Source organism: Poromitra crassiceps, assembly GCF_964638095.1.
Source record: "Poromitra crassiceps genome assembly, chromosome: 3".
In the NCBI taxonomy this organism is placed as follows: domain Eukaryota; kingdom Metazoa; phylum Chordata; class Actinopteri; order Beryciformes; family Melamphaidae; genus Poromitra; species Poromitra crassiceps.
In genome coordinates this window covers 56,309,455-56,336,630 of record NC_139625.1, presented here as the reverse complement: position 1 = coordinate 56,336,630, position 27,176 = coordinate 56,309,455, and the positions used below count along the sequence as shown (strand labels likewise).

The 27,176-nt window shown below is 43.3% G+C and overlaps 1 protein-coding gene across 1 annotated transcript in view; it reads right to left on the bottom strand.

The window, feature by feature from the left end:
* Positions 1-7,070: 7,070 nt before the first annotated feature.
* The window catches only part of cckbra (cholecystokinin B receptor a), a gene marked incomplete at both ends in the record, with an annotated part of 45,369 nt that continues 25,263 nt past the window's right edge, over positions 7,071-27,176 (bottom strand). Inside the window, 2 exons of the mRNA XM_083633879.1 lie at positions 7,071-7,648; positions 16,345-16,472. Coding sequence (XP_083490005.1) covers positions 7,071-7,648; positions 16,345-16,472 — 706 coding nt within the window. The remainder of the gene's footprint in view (positions 7,649-16,344; positions 16,473-27,176) is intronic.

Below are 27,176 nucleotides of genomic sequence, written 5' to 3'. Positions count from 1 at the left end.
GCCATGCCCAGCTCTATTGTCACACTCTAAATTATTCAAGAGCAGCATATAAAACACAAATCTATTCTTAATGTGTCAAGACAAGTCAAGTCAAGTTTATTTGTATAGCGCTAATTCACAAGCATGTCTCAGAGGGCTTTACAGAGAATATGTCTAGCTAACCACTATCAATAAACAGGATTGAACAATTTTATGAGATATGAGAGAGGAGGGGGAGAGAATGGGGGAGAGGGGGAGAGGAGGGGAGAGAGAACAGGGTAGGGAGGCAGATAAAAGAGAGAGCAGAACAAACAGGGTATACTGGGGCTGGGCGATACGGTTGCAATCAATATCACGATAATCATAAGGGTCATTCGCGATACCAAAATATATCAGGGTTCATGTAAGCAAAGTCATGTTTAGTCATCAAATTATCATATTACCTTGCAATTGTTATATCATCCCAATATGATATCACTGAAAGACGACAAGCAATAGTACCAGCCCTAGGGCATACAGCTGTTACTCATTTCGCCCGGCCACTCCGTGTTATACTGTACCTTGGAGAGACACCAAGGAACAGCAATTGAGCACATTTTAATGACTAGCCTTGGTTTACTCACTGGATAAACATTACAAACAAGACAGTTTCTCTTAGGTCTAAGTTTAGGTTTAAGTATATATTTTGAAGATGGATTTCACCCAATAGCAACTATACATTGCCTTGAAAACTAACATAGGTGTGTGACACACGGATGGGTTGAACATGCCCTTTTTAAGAGGGCAGAAATGAATCCGCTGCAAAAGCAATAGATATAGTCTATCCTTCCAACTTCTATTGCACTGCTGAATAATCAGCGAGCCCCTTCCTCACGGGTGTAACACCTGCACTGATGGGAGGTGGCAGTATGAAAGCGCGCTTGTTCTTTTCTTTTAGTCCTTCTTGTGGTTTCTCCTTGCTTTTATCTTGCCATGGTTTTATGCTTCTATGTTTTTATGATTTTATGTTTTTATAGTTCTATGCTTTTATTTATCTTATTATTTTATCATCTTATTATTTACATGATAGTGCAATAAGGGTCAGTGTAATATGGGCGGGTGCAATTTTTCTTGCCTAAACAGGCACTGCTGGCCTGTTCCACCCGGGTTCTGTGCAATGTCCTTGTTCAAATGCTACTCTTGTCTTGCTGTCATGTTGTTGTTTTTTTTTTTCTTTTGTTGGTATATGTTACTGCCGATCGATATGCTGTAATGCACTTTGTAGCCCAAGACTCCCCTCGGGGACAATAAAGTTTATCTGATCTGATCTGAATCATCATAGACATAACCACACATCGTTGTAAAGAGGCTACTATTGCACTGCCATAACTGACATTTAGGAAGGATGAGACGGCCGTTTGTTTTGTGCTGTCATTTCATTGGTGCCCCGGGGATAATCAGAATGTGTTCCACGTGCGGTGCAGAACTAAATGTCTCCTCCCTGTGTGCAGCCTGCAGTGTCTAATGGGATTTGAGTTGAGGAAGGTGGAGATAAGAGAGGCGGGCGTCGGTTTCATTGCAGTTTCAATTTGTATATTTGGCATCGTTTTGGGTCATGCCCAGAATAAGATTTTTCACCCTGAGGGCTTTACTTTAGCTTGCTTTTAGAAGTCTGTGAACTCTCTGTGTTCTGGTAAAAAAAAAAATCCCTTTTCATATTGTTTGTTTTAGAGGAGGTCTACACTTAGAGAGGCTTGTGCATGTTAACACTTTAGCATACAGTATGTTAATAATTGCAGGTGACTAACATTATCCTAAAAGGAAACTAGAATGACCGCACCACGGATATATGCCTCCGCCAACAAGTGAGCAGTCGACATCCATGTCTGTCATGTCTTTGCGTTTGAGACAAATGTGAAGAAATTCCATTAAGGTGTTACTGAGATATGGCGTTAAATGTAATCAGTTCATCCTTGAGTCCAAGTGGACGTTTGAGGCAAATTTGAAGAAATTACATCAAGGCGTTCCTAAAATATTGCGTTAATGAGCTTGAAAATGGCATTCGTGAGGTCACAGTGGCCGCGAAAAATGTGAGGCATTTGAAGCCAGATTTAGAGGAATAACTAATTTTTAATTAACAGTTGTGATGTCATTATTCAGTCTTAACCACCAATATTTGATGCTTTTCTCACTCACTCCTATGAGTGGTACCAGCCAATTAGTAAAATAAATAAATATTAAATCCAAAACCAACGAGTTAATTATTTAAATTCTTGCCGCCTGGTATGAACCTGCCAGTCTTATTTAAGGAATTGGTAAATAAAATGCATCAAAAAGAACTCACATTAAATGGCAGAAGATATCTCATCATCTTCCCATGAGACTTTGAGCTAAACCTGTTTTGTTTACTTTGGTTTGTGGCAACATCAACTATAAGACTGATGAGGGACCTGGGGATGAGTGGAAAAGCCCTACGCCAGCCCATCAAAGAAACATGGCAGAGTGGAGCAGCCAATGGCTCTGACTGAGGAAAAACCCCACAGCTGGTCTCCCAAATAAGCCAGTTAGGCCAATGCAGCACACTGGAGGTGAGAGGAAAAGTATTTTGGATTTTAGGGTGAGCTGTCCCTTTAAGCCTGCATCATCACTGGGAGCACGGGAATTTAAGTAGTCTGACTCAACGGAAGCAGGCTGAGGTATATAAGCCTGCTTATATGACTCCGACCATTTTAGTTGGAGCGAAGGGAAATGACTGTCTGCTCAATACGTGTTACGCTCTCAAATGCCTCTGCCGCTGTGAGACAACAACGCTAGCTAGAAAGCTAGCAACCTACATGCTGAAAATGGCAAGTTTTGACAAAGATTTGGATTGTGCAATAAAGCAGGTCTGTGTGTGGTACTTTCGGTGGATGGTTGTAAAGATAACAGCACTTTTTTCGCCATACCAGAATGAGAATGACTCTCCTGCACTGGTACAGCATGAAACAAAGTGTGGAGGAGATAGTCTGGAAAGCGAGACTAGAATTTAAGTGGTGGTACTATGGATTTGTTTTTTTCAAAGTGGTGGTACTATGGATTTTTTAATATACTATTTGAAAACACAGGAAGGGAACAAAGTTACCTAGACAACTATCACATTTTTGTGCTGTTGCTTTGTAATGGACTTCACTAATGATGAAGATTGAGATTTTGTTTGCAGAAGTTATGAATATGAACCTACAGGCCATAACATAAAGAGCAATAGGCCTACTAACTTTGGATTACTTACTAAAAGGTTTACCCTCACACTTGGGATAATGCTAGTCGCCTATGGTTACTTAACATACTGTATTGTTGGCATACACACAGCTCAGATCTACCAGAGACACAGAGGCGATTTCTGTACCAATTATCTTGTAACATATTGAGTAGCCTATAGTTTTTTTTTTCCCAAAATTTTATTTTCAAATTTTAGCAGAACAATAAATGAACAAGACAAACAAGCTCAGACACAGGAAAACAAAAAACAAAAACAAACAAAAAACACATATTGGGTATAGTGACCATTGGTCTAACTCAGTCAGTGTAGTATTTTAAATGAAGGGTTTCTTTCTTTGCACCATGTGTAACCATGGTTACACATGTACAAATGAGTGAAGGATGAAAGGCTGAATAGACTGCAAATAAATGAACCCACAAGGTTCTCCGCTAACACTAAGTGCTGGACTATCCTAATTGGGTGTTAAATAAATCACTGCAATACAATTCTGTCCAAATTGTACTGTAATTGACGTCCTCATGAATAGTCTCAATGTGAATTTTGGATTTCTTAATGAACAAGAAAGTGTTCCGTGCCCTCAAGGTAATATCGTTCATGCTCAAAAGCTTACAATGCGTCTTAAATCAAAGCTGTTGGAGAGACTGTTCACAGTTTTTGGACATGCAGAAACACTACAATGTAATAATAATAATAATAATAATAATAATAATAATAATAATAATAATAATAATAATAATAATAATAATAATAATAATAATAATAATAATGTAATAATGCTACTGTACTGTATGTAGTAATATGTATGATGTAATGGGTGTGTATGGAATGTTAAGGGCTCAGCTGTTAGGAGTCATGTGTCGTCGGTCTTAGAAAGACGAGGCCGTGAGATAAGAGCGGCAGGAGAGAGAGTCCCTCGAAACACTTCGTTACTCTTAAGTCTAAGTTACTCTTAAGTCTAAGGCCTGGAAATGTGAACTTTGTACTTAGCTAATGCTTAGTGTAAATGGCTTCACTGCAGCGGGCAGGGAGAGTGGCGACATGAAAGAAACAACAAAGATAATTGAGCAGAAAAGGGTGAGTTTGACTGAAGCACTTTCCTGTGCTGTTGGAAGTCGAGGCGGATTGGAGCCAAGAGCAGGTCCCCAATCAGGGATGGAGAGTCTTGGCTCTGTCTGCTAATGCCAACACTGATGTTAATGACTGCATCAGTATTCCCGATATAGCAGCGGTGTTTGGGATCAGGTTCCAAGTCCAGACCTGTCTGAGACCGGTTTTCTTCTTCTGCAGCTCAACTTTACTGATAAAACGGCTAATTCTAAATATTGGACTTTCTTGTGAAATGAATGAGAGAAATGATGGTGAACATGGACTTCTGGGTATTGAGGCTTAGATTTTTCAGGTACCACCACGCACTCATTGCCTTTTGGAGTCAACGAAAAGTTGCAATTAGAGTACAAACTGCATGAGTTCAAAATTTTGGCCCAGGTCAAGCTATTGCCCTTTTCCTTCCCGCTTTCTTGTCTGTCTTCAAGGGATATGTTACAAAAAATTAACAGAATAAATGAGATAGAGAGAGATTCCCTGACTGTTACCACGAGATAGAGAGAGATTCCCTGACTGTTACCACCAAAAGAAAGTGGAAACAAATGGTAGCTCCATTAACCATTTGGGAAACATGCCCTGGCATCTTTACAGAGAAAAGCTATTATAATGACATTAAGTTAAATATTTATGGGAGCAGCTGAAATCCACCCTAATTTGTAACTCAGTCAATAAGTGCTTGCTGTGAGTAAATACCTCTAACCTTTGGCAAAATAGAAAGAACATAAATACAGTATATTGTCGCTGTCGGGTGGAAACCTCATTTTAGAATCTTTCTCCCCCCCCCCCCATCCATAAATTAATTTAATGGGTTCCCCAAAATAACCTGTGAAAGTTTCAGGTACTTTGGAACAGCGAAATATGTTATATTACTGGTTATTAATGTTGTTATTACTATTATACTATGTTAAAATGGGAATGTTTTTTCTTCCATGTGGAAAATAGCTTTTTTGGAGATACAAGGTTTCCGCCCGACAACGTCGATTCACATATACAGGAAATTCATATTAAATGGGGGGGGGGGGGGGGGGTTCTCGCCAAAATGTCTGTTTCAGTGAACGATCAAAGAGTCATGACAAACGAAGCCACACAAAGAGCACAGGCACTTGCTGTTCTTCAGGATGCAACAAAGCCAATGCTGCCAATCACATAGAAGAAAAGAATGTCACCAAACTGAAAAGACGTTTCTCCCCTTCAGATTTACAACCATGCACAGTGAATTTGAACAAGAGCCTTTAAGGCTTAAAAAAACGGGGGGGGGGGGGGCAGGAATATTACTCAGCGCATGACTCATGGTAAAGCTGTGTTCACACCGAGATATTAATTTTTCTCTCTGTCGCTCGATTCAACCCTTTGGAATCGCTCTGTCGCTGTGTTTAAATCGCTTGTCAACAGGCACAAGAATTGACGGACATCTGGGGGCTATGACGTTATGCAATGTCATGATGTTTGTCCACTACGAGCCACCGTAGTTGTTTACAAGCTAAGCCTATCAGCGTGCTCCTAACGCGAGCTCTATACCGGTAGTACAGACTTCACTTCATGTCAGCTGTCAATCAGCTGTCAATGCAGTTTGTTGCCACACAATAAACCAGCGGTTTGTTCCAAGCCAGTGTGATCCTTGACTCACTCTCACACGACAGCCAATCAGCGTTGAACAGCGAGCGACTGATGCCAGCGAAATTTCGCTCGAGTTGGGATATTTCATCTCGGGCGACGAGGGAATTTTCGCCCTATCGCTCTGTCTCTGTCGCTCGGACGCCCAGTGATTTTTCTCCCGGGCGAATATACGCTCAATCGCTCGTTTGCATTGACTTTGTATGTAGCGAAAAACTTTAATAGGTCGGTGTGAACGCACCTTAAGACGAACGGTGAAACAAACACAATTGAAAAAACAGATGGCGCACCGTAAGCGCTGCCAATGCTGTTACAGCCAGTGTTGTGGTCAAGTCACTATATCTCGAGTCCAAGTTGAGTCTCAAGTTCCTATTTCTTGAGTCCAAGTCCAAGTCACCAAGGAGGCCGAGTCGAGTCCGAGTCAATTCCCCATTACCTGAGTCTGAGTCAGAGTCTATAGCTTACTTATAGCTTATAGCAGGGGTGCCCACACTTTTTCAGCTTGGGAGCTACTTTTAAAATGACCAAGTCAAAGTGATCTACCAAACATATTTATTTATATATATATACACTGAGTATACAGTGGAAAACAGTGGAACAGTGGAAAAACAGTGGAAACAATGGAAAAACAGTGGAAAAACAGTGGAAACAGTGGAAAAACTGTGGAAAAACTGTGGAAACAGTGGAAAAACAGTAAAAAAAAAAAAAAAAAAAAAAAAAAAAAAAAATTTCCTTCTTCCCCTCAATGCCATGCGATCGACCACACTACCTTCGCGATCGACCGGTCGATCGCGATCGATGTATTGGGCACCCCTGGCTTATAGCTTGTAAGTGGAACACATGTGCCTGCACTTGCACAAAATTGTATCAATATAGCTATCAATATCTTATGCCAAATTATTAGGGCCTATTACAAAAAAAACTAACAAAACCAAATAAAGTCAATTAACAAGTCCGAGTCCGAGTCGCTAACTACAGAGAATGCATGAATGCTTGAGTCCAAGTCCAAGTCATCAATGCTTAAGTCCAAGTTGGAGTACAAGTCCTGAAAATGTGCCCAGGAATCGGACTCGACTACAACACTGACCGTTAGGGCCGGAGAAGCGAGCGGCCACCTCTCCACACAGCGCCGCACTCAGCAGGTAGCGCTGCTGACAGTGGTGTAGCTGAACTTGGACATGGACGTGGCCATGGAGGTAGCCATGGAGGTGGCCATGGTGACGCCGTCTTCTGCCCCCTCCCGTTTCCTGCAGCACGGGCAGCAGCTGCAGAGCCGGCCGGCGCAGCAGCAGGCGCAGGTGGTCACCAGCGCCTTGCGAAAACGTGTGTTCATGAAGCAGTAGATGACGGGGTTGACGCAGGCCGAGGTGTAGGACAGCAGCTGGATGAATGAGATGGGCGCCCCCGACAGCGCGCTCTGGGCCGACTTTAGGTCGAAGGCCTTCCAGGTGTTTGCCGAGTACAGCGGCATCCAGCAGACGAAGAAGAGCGCCACGATCACCATCAGCATGCGGATGACGCGCTTCTTGGCCTGCAGCTTGGCCTCCGAGGTGTTGCTGCGGGCACGCTCCTTCTTGGCCTGGCCGGCGGCAGACGATGTGGAGAGGGTGGGGAGCTCCACGGCGGACAAAGGTTTCTTGGACACCTGGATGTAGCAGCCGTCGTCGTCGTTGTTGGCCCCGGGCGCGGTCTTGCTGGCGCCGTTCTTCAGCCCTGTGAAGGGTGGGGGTAAAAGTCTGTGTTTGAGTAGTCTCAACTCCCAGACAATTGGAGACCTCTGCCTACCAATCGCCTGGGAACTTCTTGTCAAAAGTAGTTGCTTGAACGATGGCGAGAACGGCCAAACAGTGAATGGATAAAACAGCTCGCACACTGCCAGGGCTCCAGTGAATGAATTTATTGCACCGTACTTGGTAACGTTTCGAGCAGACTGCTCTTCATCAGACAAAAGGACAGAGTGAGACGCCATCTTAAATACCCACATGGTCAAGTCACATGACTCAGTCACATGAGTTGACAGTAGGGGTGTCACGATACACTCAGTTCACGATACGATACGTATCACGATACTGGGTTCACGATAACGATACGATACGATACGATTTTAACAATATTTTTTTAAACTTGAATAATGACAATATATGACTGGAAAAGTAGTATTTTATTTGAAATGCACAAATACAAAACATGCTGTTGTGGGAAATTGTTATTACAATAACAACTAGAAAAAACATGAGATTGGAGATAAGGCTTATCTTGAAATAGAATGAGTTACACCGTCACTTAGATTTACTTTGAACTAAAAGGTTTCTCAGCAGTATAAATTCTCATTATGCATCTTCAGTTTTTCTTCAAACTCAAACAACAAGACTTTTCTTAGTCTATTTTTTATGCATCTTCAGTTTTTCCTGTCAAGTAAACAGTTTTGCCAGAAACTCAATTGAATGGTTTCTCTCCTGTATAACTTCTCATGTGTCTCTTCAGAGACTTGTTCAACTGAACTACTTTCCACACATTGAACTTCAACAAACAAAGACGTTTCTTTGTCTACTTTTGAAAAAAAAAAAAAAAAAAAAATGTTTTTTTTTTTTTTTTTTTTTTTTTCTCACGATATGAGATTTCATCTCAACGATACATATCGTGACGTTTTACTATCGCGAAATTTCGTGGGACGATATATTGTGACACCCCTAGTTGACAGTCATGTGACAGTGGAGTATACAAAGTAGAGAGTGGAAAAATGCATATAACATTACAGTACAAGTGAAATCAATAGTACATGTGAAGTGAATGCAACACTAATGGTGTCAAATCAAGTGGAGAGAGCAAAGAAGAAGACTGTCTCCACAAAACACAGTCCCTGAAGCAGGGAAGTGTGCACAGATAAACAAGTTAGCTGCTCCCTACATGTAGCAATTAGAGCAACAAGCAATACATAATCAATACATAATCAATCATCAAAATGGCAAGGACGCTCATTAATGCACATTAATGCGAGCTGTTGTATTCATTCACTGTTCCAGCCTCTCTCCAGCTCTCCACCTGCCGGGTTCGACCTGGATGTGCGTGTTTTTAACTTTTCTGCTGAGAACGGCCAAACAAACAAACCTACGCCCCTTTGTTAGGTTATCAGAAATGACGCTGAGCAATTCCCTTTGTAACATGGAGAGAACTTTTTTGTGTCGAGCAACGTTACATTATTTGATTCCATTTTATCCGTTTACAAGCACGCGACCTCTGCATGTCAGCGCCCCCTTCTGCATGAAGGGCCGCCCTGAAGACTTTGGATTGGTTCAACAATGCAGTTTTTTTTTACTCTCAAATTGTTTACACCCAGTTTTAGCAATGAAAGCTGGGAGAAAGTTCTCAGCCTTTAGCGCCAATAGAGACTGAGGATTGAGAGTAGCGTTTAAGCGGTAGTTTGGGCTTCAACATCAAATGAATGCCAAGTATTACATGATACAAAGCATTAAGTCAATGTCAAGGATGGAATTTCATCATCGTGCCACTTGACAGAGCTTTACAGATCAACAGTCTCTACCACAGGCTATTTCTCTTCTATCGCTCAGCCTTGACGCATGATGCATGACGCACGACTCCATGGAAACTGCTGTTTCCGACGCATACCATTTCAACAGCAGCATTTTTCACTTGAAGAAAGCACATTGAAGAAAGCATTTACATTTCAAGCAGGTATGTCTGACAGGTTTTCTCTTTTTATAGGAGACGTCGCACATAAGGCCAAGGAGAAATGCCTAACAGACAGGAAAGTGGACTAGCGAGAAGAGCCTCATGACAACTGATAGAAATATTTTGAAAAGAAAAAGTGAAACGCACCTGTAGGCTGCGTGAAGACAACATATTTCTCCCTTTGCAAGTACTGTATGCTGCAATATTTATGTGTTTGTGTTAGGGCATTCACGACTAGTGAATTTTACTAGTCGACTAGTCGTCGCTAAAGGTAGTCGACTAGTCGACTAGTCGTTTTTATTTATTTTTTTAATTAAAAAAGAAAAGAAAAAAGTTTTATCTTTAAGAAAGAACATGAGGTATTTACACGACATACATTGACTATCATATCCCATATCCCATATCCCCCACAAAGAACATCAAAACACAACAAAACAAAACAAGAAAACTGCATAAGATACACAATAATCCAAGAACAAACAAGACTATTGGACAAACAACCAAACAAAAACAATGCATTCAGCTCCTATAAGCCTAATGACACTGGGGTAAAAAGTTCCTAAAGTCAAACTCTGTCTGTATGTGGTTGCCATATTTTGGGGATGTCTAAGAATCTGCCTTTGCTCTTGTAGTAAATGTTATCCAACGTATCGTCGCTGTTCTGCCAGGACCTCGAATGTGCCTTTTTTCACTTTTTTACTTTTTTTCATAAATCAGTGCCATTGGTCACCCTTCATGTCTCTGTGTGGTTTTGAACAAATGCAACCAATGGAAAAGCATTAAAACGAGCTTGTGAGTAAATCGCGTAACGCCATTCGCCCTCAATCTGTCAGTCAAACCTCGAAATTCGTCCCCTACCTCCGTGTGTACCCCCCCACGCAGGACAATAAACCCGGAAAAGTCACACGGCAGACGTGCTGTGTATTTCTCATATCGTTTTGACTAATCCTGGCTTCCTCTGACGTTAATATATCAATCAAATGTTTTCCAGTTATTCCTAGGCTGCAAACTTGTTTTAACATGCAAATCGGAGTGTTTTCTGATGAGAATAAAGTAACGTTAACGCTACGTTATGTCAGACTATTTCTCACCCCATGCGAAAGCCCCCGCGTCGGACATGAGAGGCGAGGGGCAATGCTGTTGCTCCTGCGCGCGCCCCCGCGGCCTGGAGCTTGGGGGCTCGTGCATGAGCATGCGACTCTCTCCCGCTTGACTGGCCGGGAGAAAGTGCTTCCAAGTCGGACTGATAATGGCTGGGTTTCCCAAAAGCTTCTTTGCGCTAAGAAGCTAATTCAACCCTTCTTAAGGCCCCCTTAAGAAGCAAACGCGTTTCCCAATTGCTTCTTTACGAAGGCATGCGTTTCCCAAAAGCTTCTTAGCGCTAAGAAGCTTCTTTGACCCTTCTTAAGGCTCCCGTAAGAAGCCAACGAAGCCAACGCGTTTCCCGATTGCTTCTTAGCCTAAAATTATCTTCCAATTATCCTCCGTTAAGAAGGCTGCGTTTCCCAAAAGCTTCTTAGCGCTAAGATGATCTTTCGTTAAGAAGGTTTTGTAAGAAGGGTCTGGAGCCTTCTTAACACCTTCTTAATGACAAAACACTGGCAGATCCAGCCGCGTCAGGCAAAAGGAGATACTTGTGTCCACTGTTCCTCTTGTGTTTTTCCCTTTTTCCTTTCTTTCATGTACCCTTTAGTGTTTAAAATTAGGGAACACTTGAAAATCTCCCCTGTATGTATGGTTACTTGTGTTTTAAATGTTTTACCGTAGGCTATATTCCTCTAATCAGAATGGATTCCTTTTATAATGTTGTGGATTTATATAGCACCTTTCACAGAACCCAAGGTCGCTTAAATTCTGTAGTGTTTCTCTGTTTTGTTGTATGCTGTGTATATAAAGCAATTTGAACTGCAGTCCATGTCTGAAATAAATAATGTTTAATAAAGTTTAACATGACCATGATTAGGTGTTAACAGTGTTTCTCAACCACTGAGTCGTGGCCCACTGCTGGGCTCAGAGTGCCATCAAGTGAGCCGCTCCAGTTAAGATGCTTCTTAAGAGCCTTCTATTTTTTTTATTTTTCTCGACTGTTAAGAAGGCGTTTGGGAAACACTTCTTTGGAGCCTTCTTAACTCCTTAAGAAGCTTCTTAACTCCTTAAGAAGCTTAAGAAGCTTCTTTGTTGGGAAACTCAGCCAATATAAACAACATCATTTGAGCTTATCCAGGTAAGATATTAATAAAGTAATGACACATTCAGTGGGAAACTAACTATAATTAAGACGTGCTTAGTTAAGATGTGCCAACTTTGACGACGTTTGGTTCAGTATTTTAACAGCAAACAGGTTTTTTTACTTCCTGAAAAGTTTCTGTTTTGGAAATTCGAGGTCCTGGAACGACAGCGACGGTATGGTAGCTTGAGAGTTCATTCCACCAGTGAACTACAGCTGGGGGATTGGATGCTTTCCAATTTAAAGCTATGCATTTCCTAGCTGCCAACAGGGCAAGATCTATGTATTTACTTTGAATGCATTGTTTTTGTTTGGTTGTTTGTCCAATAGTCTTGTTTGTTCTTGGATTATTGTGTATCTTATGCATTTTCTTGTTTTGTTTTGTTGTGTTTTGATGCTCTTTGTGGGGGATATGGGATATGATAGTCCATGTATGTCGTGTAAATACCTCATGTTCTTTCTTTTTTTTTAATACTTTTATTTTTACATCATTTTTGCAAGGATATGGAACAGACATGTAACAGGAGGTCAGGAGAGGTCACAATATACACAGCACATCACTTTGTACAATACATTTTGACAAAAAGAAAAAAGTAAATGTAAAACGGGGTACTGGCAAGAGTCATTTCACTTAACAGGCTTGTCCAACGTCTGGCCCAGGGGCCGGCAAGACGTCCCTGGCAACCTTTGTCTTAGAACAGTCCACAGACAGGCTCCAGGCAGAAACAGTGAAGAGGCTGATAATCCACATCGTCCGTTCTGTCCCCCACTCAAGAGGGCCCAGACATCTCCGCTCTATGAGTTAGGAAAACTGTCCATTTGTACCAGAGTGATTCCCCTTTTTCTTTTTGTAACCTCAGACTAAAAGTTAGTTGCTCCATTCTGTGCAGTTGTTCTACAATGTTTATAAACATATCCACCGGGGGGCGGTGCTTCTGAAGCCAGCATTTCGTGATGGCCTTCTTGCTAGCTGCCAGAAATATCTTCAGGAGATATAGATCATTTCTTTCGGTATCCTCAGAAACTAGTCCGAGGTATAAGGTGGGAAAAGAAAAGCAAACATCATAGCCCAACGTGTCAGAGATTATCCTCAACACCTCCTTCCAGAATAGCCCAATGTCAGGACAAGACCAAAATATGTGGGCATGGTCCACCATTATTGCCCCACATCTCCAACAGGGCAGTGGAGTCCCCATTTGTCTAGATTTCTGTTTTGGAGTGATAAAAAAGCGAATTATATTCTTCCAACAAAAGTCTCTCCATGTCAAAGAGTTTGTGGAAGTGGTTTGAGTTTCCCAGACATTGCTCCACATGATTTCTGTTATATCTGTTTGCATTTCCCTTTCCCACCTTTGCTTTATGTACTCTGTAGAGTGTTTATTCAGAGACTGAATACCATGGTATAATTTACTTATGATACCCTTACTACTCGCTGAGTTATAAGCATCCATGAATACTCTGGTTATCATTGACACTTCCCCGGTGTTTGCATCTTTAATGTTAGTCCAGAAGTAACTGCGAAGCTGAAGGTATCTAAAAAAGTCTGATTTGGGGTCTAAGTCATATTTCTGGTACAGGTTTTGGAAACTATCTATTTCCCCGTTCACCACTATTCCACAGAGTGCTGTTATTCCATTTTGAGACCATCTTTTGTATCTGGAGTCCATAGAGGCTGGTGCAAAACCCGGGTCGTACGCTGGCCAGCTGAGTAACTTAATCTCTCTTTGAATCCGAAATGTCTTGACCACTTGCCTCCACACTTTAAGTGAGAGGTTAACCCATGGGTTTGAAGCCAGTGTCAGTTCCCCTATCGTGTTAGGGTGGCCGAGTAGTGATTGAATTGGAGTCTCTACTAGAGAGGTTTCAATGTTTTTCCATTTTGCCACATATGTGGGATTGCACCAGCCTACTAAGGGTCTCAGCTGGGCTGATAAATAGTAGTCCATCAAACATGGAAGGGCAAGCCCCCCCCTCTCCTTTGGTAGTTGAAGTGTCGTGTATTTCACCCTAGGTTTCTTATTGTTCCAAATAAAACGTGATATATGTCTGTTCCATTCTCTAAATTGTTTGGGGGAAATCTCCACTGGAAGAGCCAGAAATAAGTATAGTAGACGTGGTAGGATATTCATCTTCACCGTTCTAATTCTGTTACCCAGTTCAAGTGGGAGGTGGTCCCATCTGTTGAGGTCATCATATATTTTTTTATTAATATAATTATAGTTAATGTCGTTTAGTGATGATAGTTCTTTTGGTATAAGTACACCTAAATATTTTATATGTGGGGAGTGCCAATTAAAATTATATCTATCTTTAAGTTCTTGTGTGGGGGTATAATTAAATAATAGGGCCTGTGTTTTATGCATGTTAATGACATACCCAGAGTATTGTCCATATGCTTTCAGAATGTTCATCAGCAGTGGTACACTGGAGCCAGGTTCCCTGACTGTGATCAATACGTCGTCCGCTTACAGAGATATTTTATATTCTTTCCCATTTATGTAGATACCTTCTAGGGTTGATTCCTGCCTGATTAATTGGGCCAGCGGTTCTATGAAAAAATTGAAGAGGAGGGGACTAGCCGGACAACCCTGTCTGCAGCCCCTTTGTATGTTTATAGGGTTTGATAGGCTACCATTGACCTTGATCCGTGCTGTCGGGGACGTGTAGAGTGCTTGTATTGAGAGTATGAATTCCTTACTAAATCCGAATCTGTTCATAACTAAAAATAAAAATTCCCACCCAACAGAATCAAAAGCCTTTTCCGCATCTAAACTAAGCAAAATTGAGCATGTTTTGTCTTTCTTAATTTGGTGAATAGTGTGGAGGGTTCTCCGGATGTTGTCATGTGTCTGCCGATCTCTTATAAAACCTGTCTGGTCTTCCTCTATTAACTCATTGAGTGCCATGGACGTCCTTCGACGTCCAATTAAATAGTGACGTAGAGTGCCACGGACGTCCTTCGACGTCCAATGCGTTTTTTGACGGTGGGACGTCGATCAAAGCCTTCCGCAGCTCCTGTACAACTATAGTAGCTATTGGAGGTCTATAACCTATTTTACAGAACCCTTAGGTGGCGACAGTGCTCTCCAGATTACAGAAATGTCAGGAATACACACCCTGAAATAGCCTTGATGAAAGAGAACCCGCTCATGCTGCAGTCCAGAGAGCCATGTAGATTGTTCTGGCTGCAACTGACGGTGCGTGCGAACACAGTCAATCCGCGCACACAACTGAGTCCTTCTGCCTCTGTCTGTCTGTCAGCATAGTTTCTCCACATGATTAGCCGCTAGAAAAGCAGCAGCGCGACACTGAAAAGCCAAACCTTTCACTGCAGTCCGCGTGTGGCTTCTCCATGTTGCGCTGCCTGGGAGGCGGCGCTTCCCAGGCTTCCTAGACGCTTGGTGCGAGGCTGTGTGTTACTAGTGTGGGGAGGAGTTTTCAGCTGAGGGGGGGGGAGGGGGGGTGGGGCACGCAGGGCAGGACACAACTACACCACATCACTACATCAGAAAATATTACCGTATCTAGAGTCAGTGAATGTGCTTGAAATGCTGCATTTCACAAAAGGCTGAATATCTCAGCTTATAATTTGAAATGCCTGAAAACGCTGAAAACAACCTATCTTCTCCGGCTCATAACTAAAGAACGGAAAATGGTATCAATAAACTTTTTTTTGCTGATGATACAATAGAGTCTCCTTGTTCTTTTTGCGTGTTCGGTGTTTACATAGTAATATCACACAATATTCTGTGGGCCTCGAGAAATCACTGAAAACGCTCTGAAAACTCTGGCACTGGGAGCGTCCGTTCTCCAAAAGTGGCTGGCACTCAATGAGTTAAGAGAGGCATCACCGCCTCCATCCGTTTAGTTAGTATGGAGGCATAGAGTTTGCAGTCAGTGTTAAGAACACTGATAGGTCTATACCCTGAACAGTCAGTCCTGTCTTTCCCCTCCTTTGGAATGACCGATATAAAAGCCTCCCTCCAGGATGGAGGTGCAGTCTCATGTTCTTTCTTAAAGATAAAAAAAAAAAAAAAAAAAAATTAGACTAGTCGACTACTAAGCACAGTGTCGACTAGTGGTTTTACTAGTCGACTAGTCTGTGAATGCCCTAGTTTGTGTGTATGAGGGTTTTTGGTGGGTGGTGTCAAACATCACATGAATGCCAAGTATCAGAGGGTGCAAAACACTAACAACAGAAACCATCTGAATGCAGGTACATGCACACCCAGCAGGTGTATTTAATGAGATTTACAGCTGACCATGGCAATTGTTATGGGGATATCTTAAGGATATTGAGTGGACTGTTGATAAAGCTTGCTGTTGTCTCTCTCTCTCTCTTTCTAATGCAATTCAATGCAGCTTAGTGCAATCCTCCAAGCTAGACTTCCAACATTTTGGCAATATGGTGAGAAAAGATGCTTCAACTATGAGCAATGTTTGTGCAATAAAAAGTCTTTACAGTTTGGATGGACATTATGATTGATCTCACCGGTGGTCTCTCTGCTCTGGCCCAGCTCAAACTGAATGCCCCGGAACAGCTCTCTGGAGATCAGACCATAGGCTATAATCATCACCACTCCCGGGATGAAGAACAGAGCGAACAGCAGCAGCACATACCTGAAAAACAAACAGAATGAGAGACAGAGAGAGATAAAGTAAGAAAGATGCAATCCAAAAACTATTGAAAACCCCTGGAACCAGCCAAACCCATTTCCGTCAATTTACTATTTATAAAAAACCAAATTTACCGAAAAAGTGTGTGTGTGTGGGGGGGGGGGGGGGGGGGGGTATGAACTTCACGATTCAGTTTTGAAAGTGTCTGAGCTCAGAGATGTTGTATGCAATGAAGGTCTTGTTTCGCTTATCTTCTGAAGTGGAGGCTGATGTGCCCTGAATGACAATGAAGGAATGTTTAGAAAGAGTCATTCTTGGAAAGAAAGGAAAGGAAACAAAGAGTCCCGGTATCAAGTCCAACCTAACCACCACACTGCAGATTCTGCGTGGCATGAAGGATTAAAAAAAACGATTAAAAAATTACACTAAGCCTGTGATTTAATCAAATATATTGGAAAACGTGCTGTATATTGGAAAATGTGCTGTAAAAATTCACATGTTCATCCTATAATAGGAATGCGAAGAGTGAGTGAGTGAGTGAGTGAGTGAGTGAGTAACTGAGTGAAAGCACAGAATACTACAACCTTATACATATTGGCACTTTACATCTATCTATAGCCGTTTTCCCACATGCGTACCGGAAAATTACCTGTAAGTCAATATCGGACATTTCCCTTCACACCTGGGCGCTCGCATGTGGGAATATAGCAGCGAAATTGTCTGTATGTTGGGGGGCAGGGGGAGGGGGGGAGCTTATTTTGGGGGTCGGCAAAACTCCGATGGTGAAATAAGTTCGCTTGTCACACAATAAATCACACTCGTTTGACTTAAGAGCAGCGTCAAGCCAGCGTAATAAACACAGACGATTTCCCCCCTCCCCTCTCTGCTCGAGAGAGGCCAGTCCTTCAATCCTCCGCACTTCGTAGCAGCCTGACACAGGACAGACACAGCGAGAATGGCAGCGGCTTGCAAGCCGCCCAACGCTTGTAGCCTATGTATGTAGAGAAAGCAAATGCACAAAGCGAAATGTGGAAGTAGTTTGCTTTGATGTGCGCGAATGATTAGATGATGCACGCTGGAAGTGAACGTTAAGCAACGTGTGTACACCTCGCCCATGAGAGAAGGACCGGCAAATGACTGGACCCGTTCTACACTTGTGTCCCTGATCGCACATACCGCTCTTCTGACTGGCTCGAAACTGGTGAAATGTCCGCGACGACGGGGTCGGGCTTATACCGGAAAACAACTTTCACACATGATTTGATTTGATTTGATTTCCTTTATTTACCCAGGGAAGCCTCTTGAGAGCAAGCCCTCATTTTCAAGAGTGCCCTGCTACAAAAGTACATATACAAAAAGTTTCAGACAAACAGGACAAGTGATAAGAACAATCAAAACAACAAGGTCAATTTAAAGCAAGTAGAAATCAAAACAGAGCAAATTGCAACTAGAGTCCGTCGACAATAGAACAATTAGCTAAAAACATATGCATCTCTCACATAAGGTGTCGCGAAGGAGTGCCTTGAACGAGACCAGAGGAAGTAATTGATCCAATTTTATAATGTCCTGCAGTGAATTCCATTTGACCGGAGCATAGTACGAGAAAGCAGTCTTTCCTTGCTCGGTCCTCACACGCAGGACACGCAGCCTGATGTAAGACTGCGAGCGTGTGCCGTTGCGATTGCTTGCATGAGTGAGAAGTGAACACAGATATGGAGGAAGCTGACCGATTAGGGCTTTATAAATAAACAAAAGACAGTGCTGTTCTCTTCTGACTGAAAGAGAGGGCCAACACACCTTTTCGTACAGAACACAGTGGTGAGTAAGAAATTTATCTCCAGTTATGAAGCGCAGCGCGCTGTGATACACGGCATCAAGTGACTTCAAGGCAGAAGATGAGGCATGCATATACACAATATCACCATAGTCAAAAACAGACAGTATTAGAGATTGAACCAATTGTTTTCTAGAGGATGCAGAGAAACAGGACTTATTTCTGTACAAGAATCCAACTTTCCTCCTAAGTTTTTTTACAAGGTGCTCAATATGCTCATTGAAGGATAGTTTGCTATCCACCCAGATACCAAGGTATTTATAGGATTCAACAGTTTCAATAGCTTCGCCTTGTAGGGTTACTATGCTAAGGCTGTCCATGATGGATGAGGACCTGGAAAAAAGCATCCATTTTGTCTTTTTGGAATTTAGAACCAATTTGAGGTTTAAACAGGGAATTTTGAAAAGCATTGAAGGCAGATTGTAAGCTTGCGACGGCCTGGGCGGGGGTATCCCCGACACAATATAAGATCGTATCGTCTGCATAGTAATGGACATTACAGAGCTCACTTGGAAAGAGAATGTTATTTATATAGAGCGTGAACAGGGTTGGGCCTGAGATAGAACCTTGAGGGACCCCTTTATTAATAGGAAGGGTGTTAGACCGCGTACTGTCTGTAACTATGGAATGTTTTCTCCCCGTGAGGTAATTGGAGAACCATGTGACTGATTGTCTGTCTAAGCCAATGGAGGACAGTTTACTCAGAAGTATATTGTGGTCTACCGTGTCAAACGCCTTTGACAGATCAATAAAGATAGCCGCGCAGTGCTGGCGGGCATCAAGACAGTTTTGTATGTCGTTTATTACAAGAGAGGAAGCCGTTATTGTGCTATATTTTGGTCTAAAACCTGATTGCTGCGTTTGAAGAACACTGTAAGAGTCCATGAATATTCGAAGCTGCTCGTTTACTAGAGCTTCCAGGACTTTAGCAAGACAACATAATTTGGAGATTGGATGGTAATTATCAAGAATACTCGGGTCGCCACCTTTAAATAAAGGTATGATTTGAGCGAATTTCCAAATGGAAGGAATTTCGCCCGAAGTAAATGTTAAATTAAATAAATGCGCAATCGGAGAGGCGATCAGTTGTGCGCTAAGGCGAAGAAAGAAGGGGGCAATATCGTCCTCTCCTTTTGATTTCTTAACGTTTAATTTAGACAATGCCTTTTGAACTTCACTAATGCTAATCGGGCTGAGAGAGAATCGGTCGTGGAAGAGAGGGGGAATCAAAGGGTCCAAGGAGGGTGGAACAGGGGGTAATGTTGTTGCGGAAGTCGAATTGGCCAATGACCTTTCAAATGCAAACCCGGCAGAGCTGAAATGACGATTGAAGGCGTCACACATTTGCTGTTTATCGGTGATAGAACTGTGCTCGCCGGTGATCTGAGGGGGAAGGGCGGAACTAGGTGCATGTTTTAAAGATTTCACTATTTTCCAAAATTTTGCTGAATTTTGCTGGGAATCATTGAGTGAGGCTAAGTAATAATCAGATTTGGCCTTTCTGATTACGGCAGTGCATTTATTTCTTCTCATCCTGAAGTGGGACCAGTCTGCTGAATTACCAGAAGATCTGGCATTGGACCAGGCTGAGTCCCTGAGACGTAGGGCAGATTTCACAGACTGTGTGAACCAGGGACTGGAGCGATTTTTCACTCTTAGATTTTTATACGGCGCGTGCCTATCAGCTACTAAGTTGAAAACAAAAGAAAAATGAGCTGAGGCTAATTCAGCATCAGGAATTAGACACAGCCTCTCTAGATCCGCGTAATAAAGATCATGCAAAAAGCCCTGCTCTACAAAATGCTTAAAGTAACGTTTTCTTATATAGTTACTTTTAGATTTACTCATTTTTATTTGTCTGATACATCCTATAGGGCAGTGATCACTGATGCCTTGAGCGAATACCCCACTTTGGGGATATTTGAGTGGTCTGTTGGTCAAAATTATGTCTATCAAAGTGGATCTGGAGGGGTGTTTTGTATTCGGCCTTGTTGTGTGTTGAATGAGCTGTGTTAAATCTAACTGAATACAGAGCTGTTTTAGACTGAAGGAGGACTCAGTCAGCCAGTCCTGGTTCAAGTCGCCAAGGAGAATGAATTCAGAGTTAATATGTTGTGAGAAGACCCTTCCGAGGTCATCAATGGCCGTGCTCGGGGCGGAGGGGGGGCGGTACACACCTGCGACCGTTATGTGTGAATCGCCTCCCGTGCAAACATCCAAAACAATGCACTCATAATACTTGGGAATGGAGGAGGATGCCAACACATGTGTCACTAAGTGCTCTCTGACATAGACTATAACTCCTCCTCCCTTGGCTCTCCTATCCACACGAAACAAATTAAAATTAATAATAGCAACATCAGAATCCTCAGTTCTGCGGGACAGCCATGACTCAGAAATCACTAAAACGTCAGGAGAGGCATCATTGATTAAAATATTTACCAAGTCCAGTTTGGGGAGTAAACTCCTAACATTTAGGTGCATGAATTTCAGGCCATTAGCGACCTGAAACTCTTGTGTAGATGCCAGATCGTCCAGTTTTGTCCGTGTGCTGCTGGGGAAAATAGGGGGATTTCTGGTAGGAACAGTTATTAAGTTGTTGTGGATAATGCCAGAATGTGAAGTGCGGCGTCGGAGGCGCACCCGGGAGATGTGAATGAGGGGAATGTTTCTTACTGTTCGATGATCGGGTGTCTGACTGACTGACAAAGTTGTTGTCTGCAATGCAGTGGGGGAGGCGACTGGAGTTGATGATAGCGGGGGGGGGGAACTAACGTGATCCTTGGTGGAGAGGGAGTTTCTAAGGTGTGGGACAGGAGTGACCGGAAGTGGACGCATGGAGGTGGCTAGTCATGTTCGGCTGGTGTGGATCTTATAAAACAAATTATCAGTTAAAATGCGTGAGCCCAAGGCATTGGGGTGAATGCCATCAGGCCGGAAGAAAGCAGGGCGATTCCAGAAAAGGTTAAAATTATCGATAAAAACTATGTTGCGAGTTGCACAAGTTGATTCGAGCCAGGTGGGAAAACCCAATGTGCGGCTAAATCGTTCCACCCCGCGATTACGAGGGGGGAGCGGGCCAGAAACAAACACACGTTTGTTGTGGACCGAGAGAAAGTCCAGGAGAGCTGTGTAATCCCTTCTAAGCTTTTCGGATGCCCTTTTTGGGATGTCGTTGCAGCCAACATGAATGACAACGTCTTGGACTAGTGCGTGGTCAGCCAGGATGCTGGGGATTTCTGACGTGATATCTGTTACCTTGGCCCCTGGAAAACAGAACGTGGCCACAGACTTCTTTTTAAAACCCTTGAAAAACATGAAGGCATTAGACCGCGTTCCGGTCATTTAGCGGTAAAAAGCGCATGTGGGAAAACAGCGTATCTATATATCTATATATATCTATATCTATATCTATATCTATATCTAGATATAGATATATATATATATACATATGAAAGGGAGGTAGGGCTCTGCCTGTCTGTCTGTCTGTCCGTCCACTGATGACATCATTTATGACATCAGGGATGTCATAAATTCACTCACTCACACACACACACACACACACACACACACGAGACCACTGGTTAGAATAGCTTAGGTTAGGTGATAGATTACAGCCTAACTGTAGGCTGTAGACCTGTTATAGCAGGGGTGTCAGACTCATATTAGGTAGAGGGCCGGATTTGTTCAACTGAGAGCTCATGGGGGCCGGATTTTTTTTTTTACTAAAATCAATTCGACTCATTTACCCATTTACTTCACAAAAGAAATACTGCTCCTTCCATTTCTCTTGAAACTGCCTGCATTCCGTGTCAACCTTTCTCTTTTTCGACAGCATCTTGTTGATTCCTTTGTTTCTTGGTAGGTAGCCGAATGCGCGATTCAATTCCAGCGTGGCATCATGGCCAGGGACGTGCAGAGAACATTAGAGGGGCAGGGGTTGAAATTCATAAAAGGGCACTACAGCCGCCGTCCATAGGGCGGCGGCGGAAATTTGAGGCAATTTGAAGGCCAATTTAGGGGTATAACTCATTTTAAATATTCAGATTTTAACCAGATTTAGAGGAATATCTCATTTTAGGATGAGACTTTGACAAACATACATACCTGATTCATGTTGACTGACTGATATATCTGTCAGACTGTGTGCGCCTGTGCTGCTGCTGTCCGTCTGCATGGTTGCTCTGGCTGAGTGGAGTGCGCACTGCTGGAGTGGGTGGGGACGGGCCACGTGCGTTTTTGGGTTGGTGCCTTCAGGGGCGGTTTAGAAAAACACTGCTCCATGCAGAGGCCTATTACAAATGGTGCATTAAAGGCCAAGAGAGCTCGGAAAAGGCATTTCTCTTTGAATGCTGCCTTCAGTGATGGCATGGAAAGGGCAATTTCCATACAAAGCATCATTAGAAATGCATTCATGGTCAGGAAAGGGCACTTTTTATTTTATTTTTTCATGTGTCTGAGCTGTTTGTTTTGTTCATGTGTTGTTGGAATGAAAATGAAAAATGTATTATAATAAAAAAAATAAAAAAAGGGCACTTTTTACAGACTGAAAAAAAGGCAGGGGCTCAAGCCCCCTTTCATGTCTATGTGTGCACGTGCCTGATCATGGCGGCTTTGTTTACACCTGATGACCTATGAATGAATTCTTAGCTTGCTTATTAGCGACACGTAGTTCATGATAATGGGGTGCGAATTTAATAATAATAATAATTTCCATTTTTTTTTTTTTTTTTTTTTTTTTTTTTTTTTAATATTCCAAAACATCTCGCGGGCCGGATGAAACCTGCCCGCGGGCCGGATCCGGCCCGCGGGCCGTATCTCTGACATCCCTGTGTTATAGTGTTCAGGCTAAAATCAGACTAGAGCAGAATAGGACAGGGCAGACTAGGCTGTAGATTAGCTAGATTCCCTGTGTTCTAGTTAGTTCCGGTTAATGGCTAGAGTCTGATTTGCTCTCCCCTTTTCCTGCTCTCTCCTCTCTCACACTCTAATGCATGGCACTCATTCTACTCTAAAGCATGGCATCCCCTCCTTTCCCTGTTCTCTCCACATACTCTCTCTCATACTCCCCCTGCTCTCCCTCCCCACCTCCTCCCCTTCCTGAACTCTCCTCCCCCACTATTCTAAAGCATGGCATCCAGCGCCGCTGCTGGCCATTTGGGTGCCCTAAGCGTACGTTTTTTCATTGTGCCCCCACCCCCTACCAAGAAAAAAATCAAAAATGCAATCTTGTGTGTGTGTGTGTGTGTGTGTGTGTGTGTGTGTGTGTGTGTGTGTGTGTGTGTGTGTGTGTGTGTGTGTGTGTGTGTGTGTGTGTGTGTGTTGAGAAATCTGGAAATATCTGCCGTATGCAGGGAAGTACAGTATCTTAACTATGAAAATAGTGTCTCGCAAGATGGACTGAAAAGTCTGCTGTTTATCTCCGTTTCTGCTGCAGCATGTTGAAGAAATAAATGTTCAGTTTTAACAACACCCGTTCTGATCATTATAGAGCAAGATGATCGCTTCCACTACACAACACTGTATTTACGTAGGCTACGTTACATATTTGCGGGAATGAGAGGAATCTCGCACTTGTACTGATGTCCAGCATGACTGGTGACGAGGGAAACGTGAGTTTGTTTACTGCAGCACATGGAATTAACGAGGAGATCCCGCAACTTTCTTTTAAGGAGGCACCGTGGCCAGTTCAAAAATGCCAAACTGGCCATGTGGAGAGTTAATTTTAGAAGGGGCATTACCAAACTGTGAGGCATCCACCACACTGTTTGACCGTGGTATTCCTGCTCTGGATGATGCCCTAGGTGACACTTGGTGACCTACGCTCTCCAGCTCTTTCCTCTTTCCCCCTTTCCCTGCTCCTTCCCCACCTCCTCCCCTTCCCTGCTCTCTCCTCCCCAACATTTCCCGTTCCCTCCCCACCTCATCACTTTCCTGCTCTCTCCTCTCACATTCCCCCTGCTCTCCCTCCCCTGTACCCTCCCCACCTCCTCCCTCTCCTGATCTCTCCTCCCCCACTATTCTAAAGCATGGCACCCATTCTACCCTAAAGCATGGCACCCTTTCTATTCTATATTTCTGTCTGGCTTCAGACCCCCGTCTTCAGCCATGGACAGCTGCATGTTGCCGGCTCCAGGACAGGTGATCCAGCATCCCTGAAGTATGCCATCAAGGAGCAGCCAGGGTGAGGCCGCATAGCGGCCGAGCTGCGTATGCGAGCTGCTGGGCCAGCTCGCCGAGCTGCAAGAGGGCGCACAGCCTAGGAATCAAGTGGGCGTAGTGCGCGAAATGCCTAGTTGTCAATAATGCCATTAATGGCCTCACATGTGCAATAGGACAGTGTAACAAATGTACTTTTTCACAGGGGGCATTTTTTACTCCCTTGATATGATTTTTTGTGTTTTGGTCCTTTGTCTGTAAAACTGTCAGCAATTTATTTTATAAAAGTATGAAATAATACATTTGCATGTTGGCAAATAAATACTCAATTTGTACTGTCTCACTCAATTTTCTACTGCCTCAGGCTGCATGCCCGTTGTTTTCTAATCAAATGGACTGCAATAGTCAAACTCAATGCTTGAATACCGGTGGACAATTCGAGGGAAAACAATGTGAACATCGTGCAATACAAAAAGATGGTACTCATAATTTTTAGGGACATTTTTGAGGCATTTTTGCAATTTTATGAACTGTGCATTGTTATGTGTGACACATGCACACGGACGCACACAGGATGTGACAGTTTTGTGGCTGCTGGTTTTATGTGAGGGGACTGTAAAGTAAAGTTGTCTGGCTGAAGCATGGTGCAGTGTGGATCTTGTACGTTCTGTTAAGAGCATAATACGTAGAGTAGCAGAAGAATGAGAATGCTTCAGTCACCACTTGGATAACAGCCTGGGCACTTCAATACTTGGGCAATGTGATTTTTTTTTCATTCTTTCGTTTCAACAGTCATGCCAGTCGAAATGAAATGAACTGAACTGAAGTGAACTGAGAAAAGAGGAGAATTGGACAGACAGGGATTCTGCATGTTTCAACAAGTTCAATGTAAGACCTTTTTAAGACCATGTGTGCAATTTCACGTCTATAATGGCAAAAAAAAGTATGAGGAATATGAAGGAGAATCGGACTTTGATGCTCGCGATGTGAAACTAGATTGGGGGGATGGCAGCAGGTGTTTGCTGCTGGCTTTTTACACTACCTTCATAACCCAAGCAATTTAAGACCTGGCAAAACCAGTCCAATTTGAGACATTTTAGGGCCTAAAATTCAGATTATTGGACAGAGAGATGGATGCATGAATAACTGAGACACAGGAATCGCGTTAAATCACCGCCGCATATTTGCCACAACTCTCTTTTGATTTGCCTTTATTCAGAGAATGCTCTTAACCACTGATGTTGTCGGCCACTATCAGTCAGGACATGAAAGCGACAGCGGAGAGGGAGGCGCTGGCTTTTATTCACTCTGTGATATTCTAATATGTTCCTAGGCAACCCTCAACGCTTCCACTTCTGCTGTCTCTTTCAAACCACGTCAAGGCTTTTCATCAGCTGGCTGTTTGATACTATTTAAAATCTGTTAAGCCAAAGACTGTCAGGAAGTGAACACGCAGAGGTAACCATAAGGCAGTAATATAAAAACTGTCAGGAAGTGAACACGCAGAGGGGCGGTAACATAATGACTGTCAGGAAGTGAACACGCAGAGGGGCGGTAACATAAAGACTGTCAGGAAGTGAACACGCAGAGGGGCGGTAACATAAAGACTGTCAGGAAGTGAACACGCAGAGGGGCGGTAACATAAAGACTGTCAGGAAGTGAACACGCAGAGGGGCGGTAACATAATGACTGTCAGGAAGTGAACACGCAGAGGGGCGGTAACATAAAGACTGTCAGGAAGTGAACACACAGAGGGGCGGTAACATAATGACTGTCAGGAAGTGAACACGCAGAGGGGCGGTAACATAAAGACTGTCAGAAAGTGAACACGCAGAGGGGCGGTAACATAATGACTGTCAGGAAGTGAACACGCAGAGGGGCGGTAACATAATGACTGTCAGGAAGTGAACACGCAGAGGGGCGGTAACATAATGACTGTCAGGAAGTGAACACGCAGAGGGGCGGTAACATAAAGACTGTCAGGAAGTGAACACGTAGAGGGGCGGTAACATAAAGACTGTCAGGAAGTGAACACGGAGAGGGGCGGTAACATAATGACTGTCAGGAAGTGAACACGCAGAGGGGCGGTAACATAAAGACTGTCAGGAAGTGAACACGCAGAGGGGCGGTAACATAAAGACTGTCAGGAAGTGAACACGCAGAGGGGCGGTAACATAATGACTGTCAGGAAGTGAACACGCAGAGGGGCGGTAACATAATGACTGTCAGGAAGTGAACACGCAGAGGGGCGGTAACATAATGACTGTCAGGAAGTGAACACGCAGAGGGGCGGTAACATAAAGACTGTCAGGAAGTGAACACGTAGAGGGGCGGTAACATAAAGACTGTCAGGAAGTGAACACGGAGAGGGGCGGTAACATAATGACTGTCAGGAAGTGAACACGCAGAGGGGCGGTAACATAAAGACTGTCAGGAAGTGAACACGCAGAGGGGCGGTAACATAAAGACTGTCAGGAAGTGAACACGCAGAGGGGCGGTAACATAATGACTGTCAGGAAGTGAACACGCAGAGGGGCGGTAACATAAAGACTGTCAGGAAGTGAACACGCAGAGGGGCGGTAACATAAAGACTGTCAGGAAGTGAACACGCAGAGGGGCGGTAACATAATGACTGTCAGGAAGTGAACACGCAGAGGGGCGGTAACATAATGACTGTCAGGAAGTGAACACGCAGAGGGGCGGTAACATAAAGA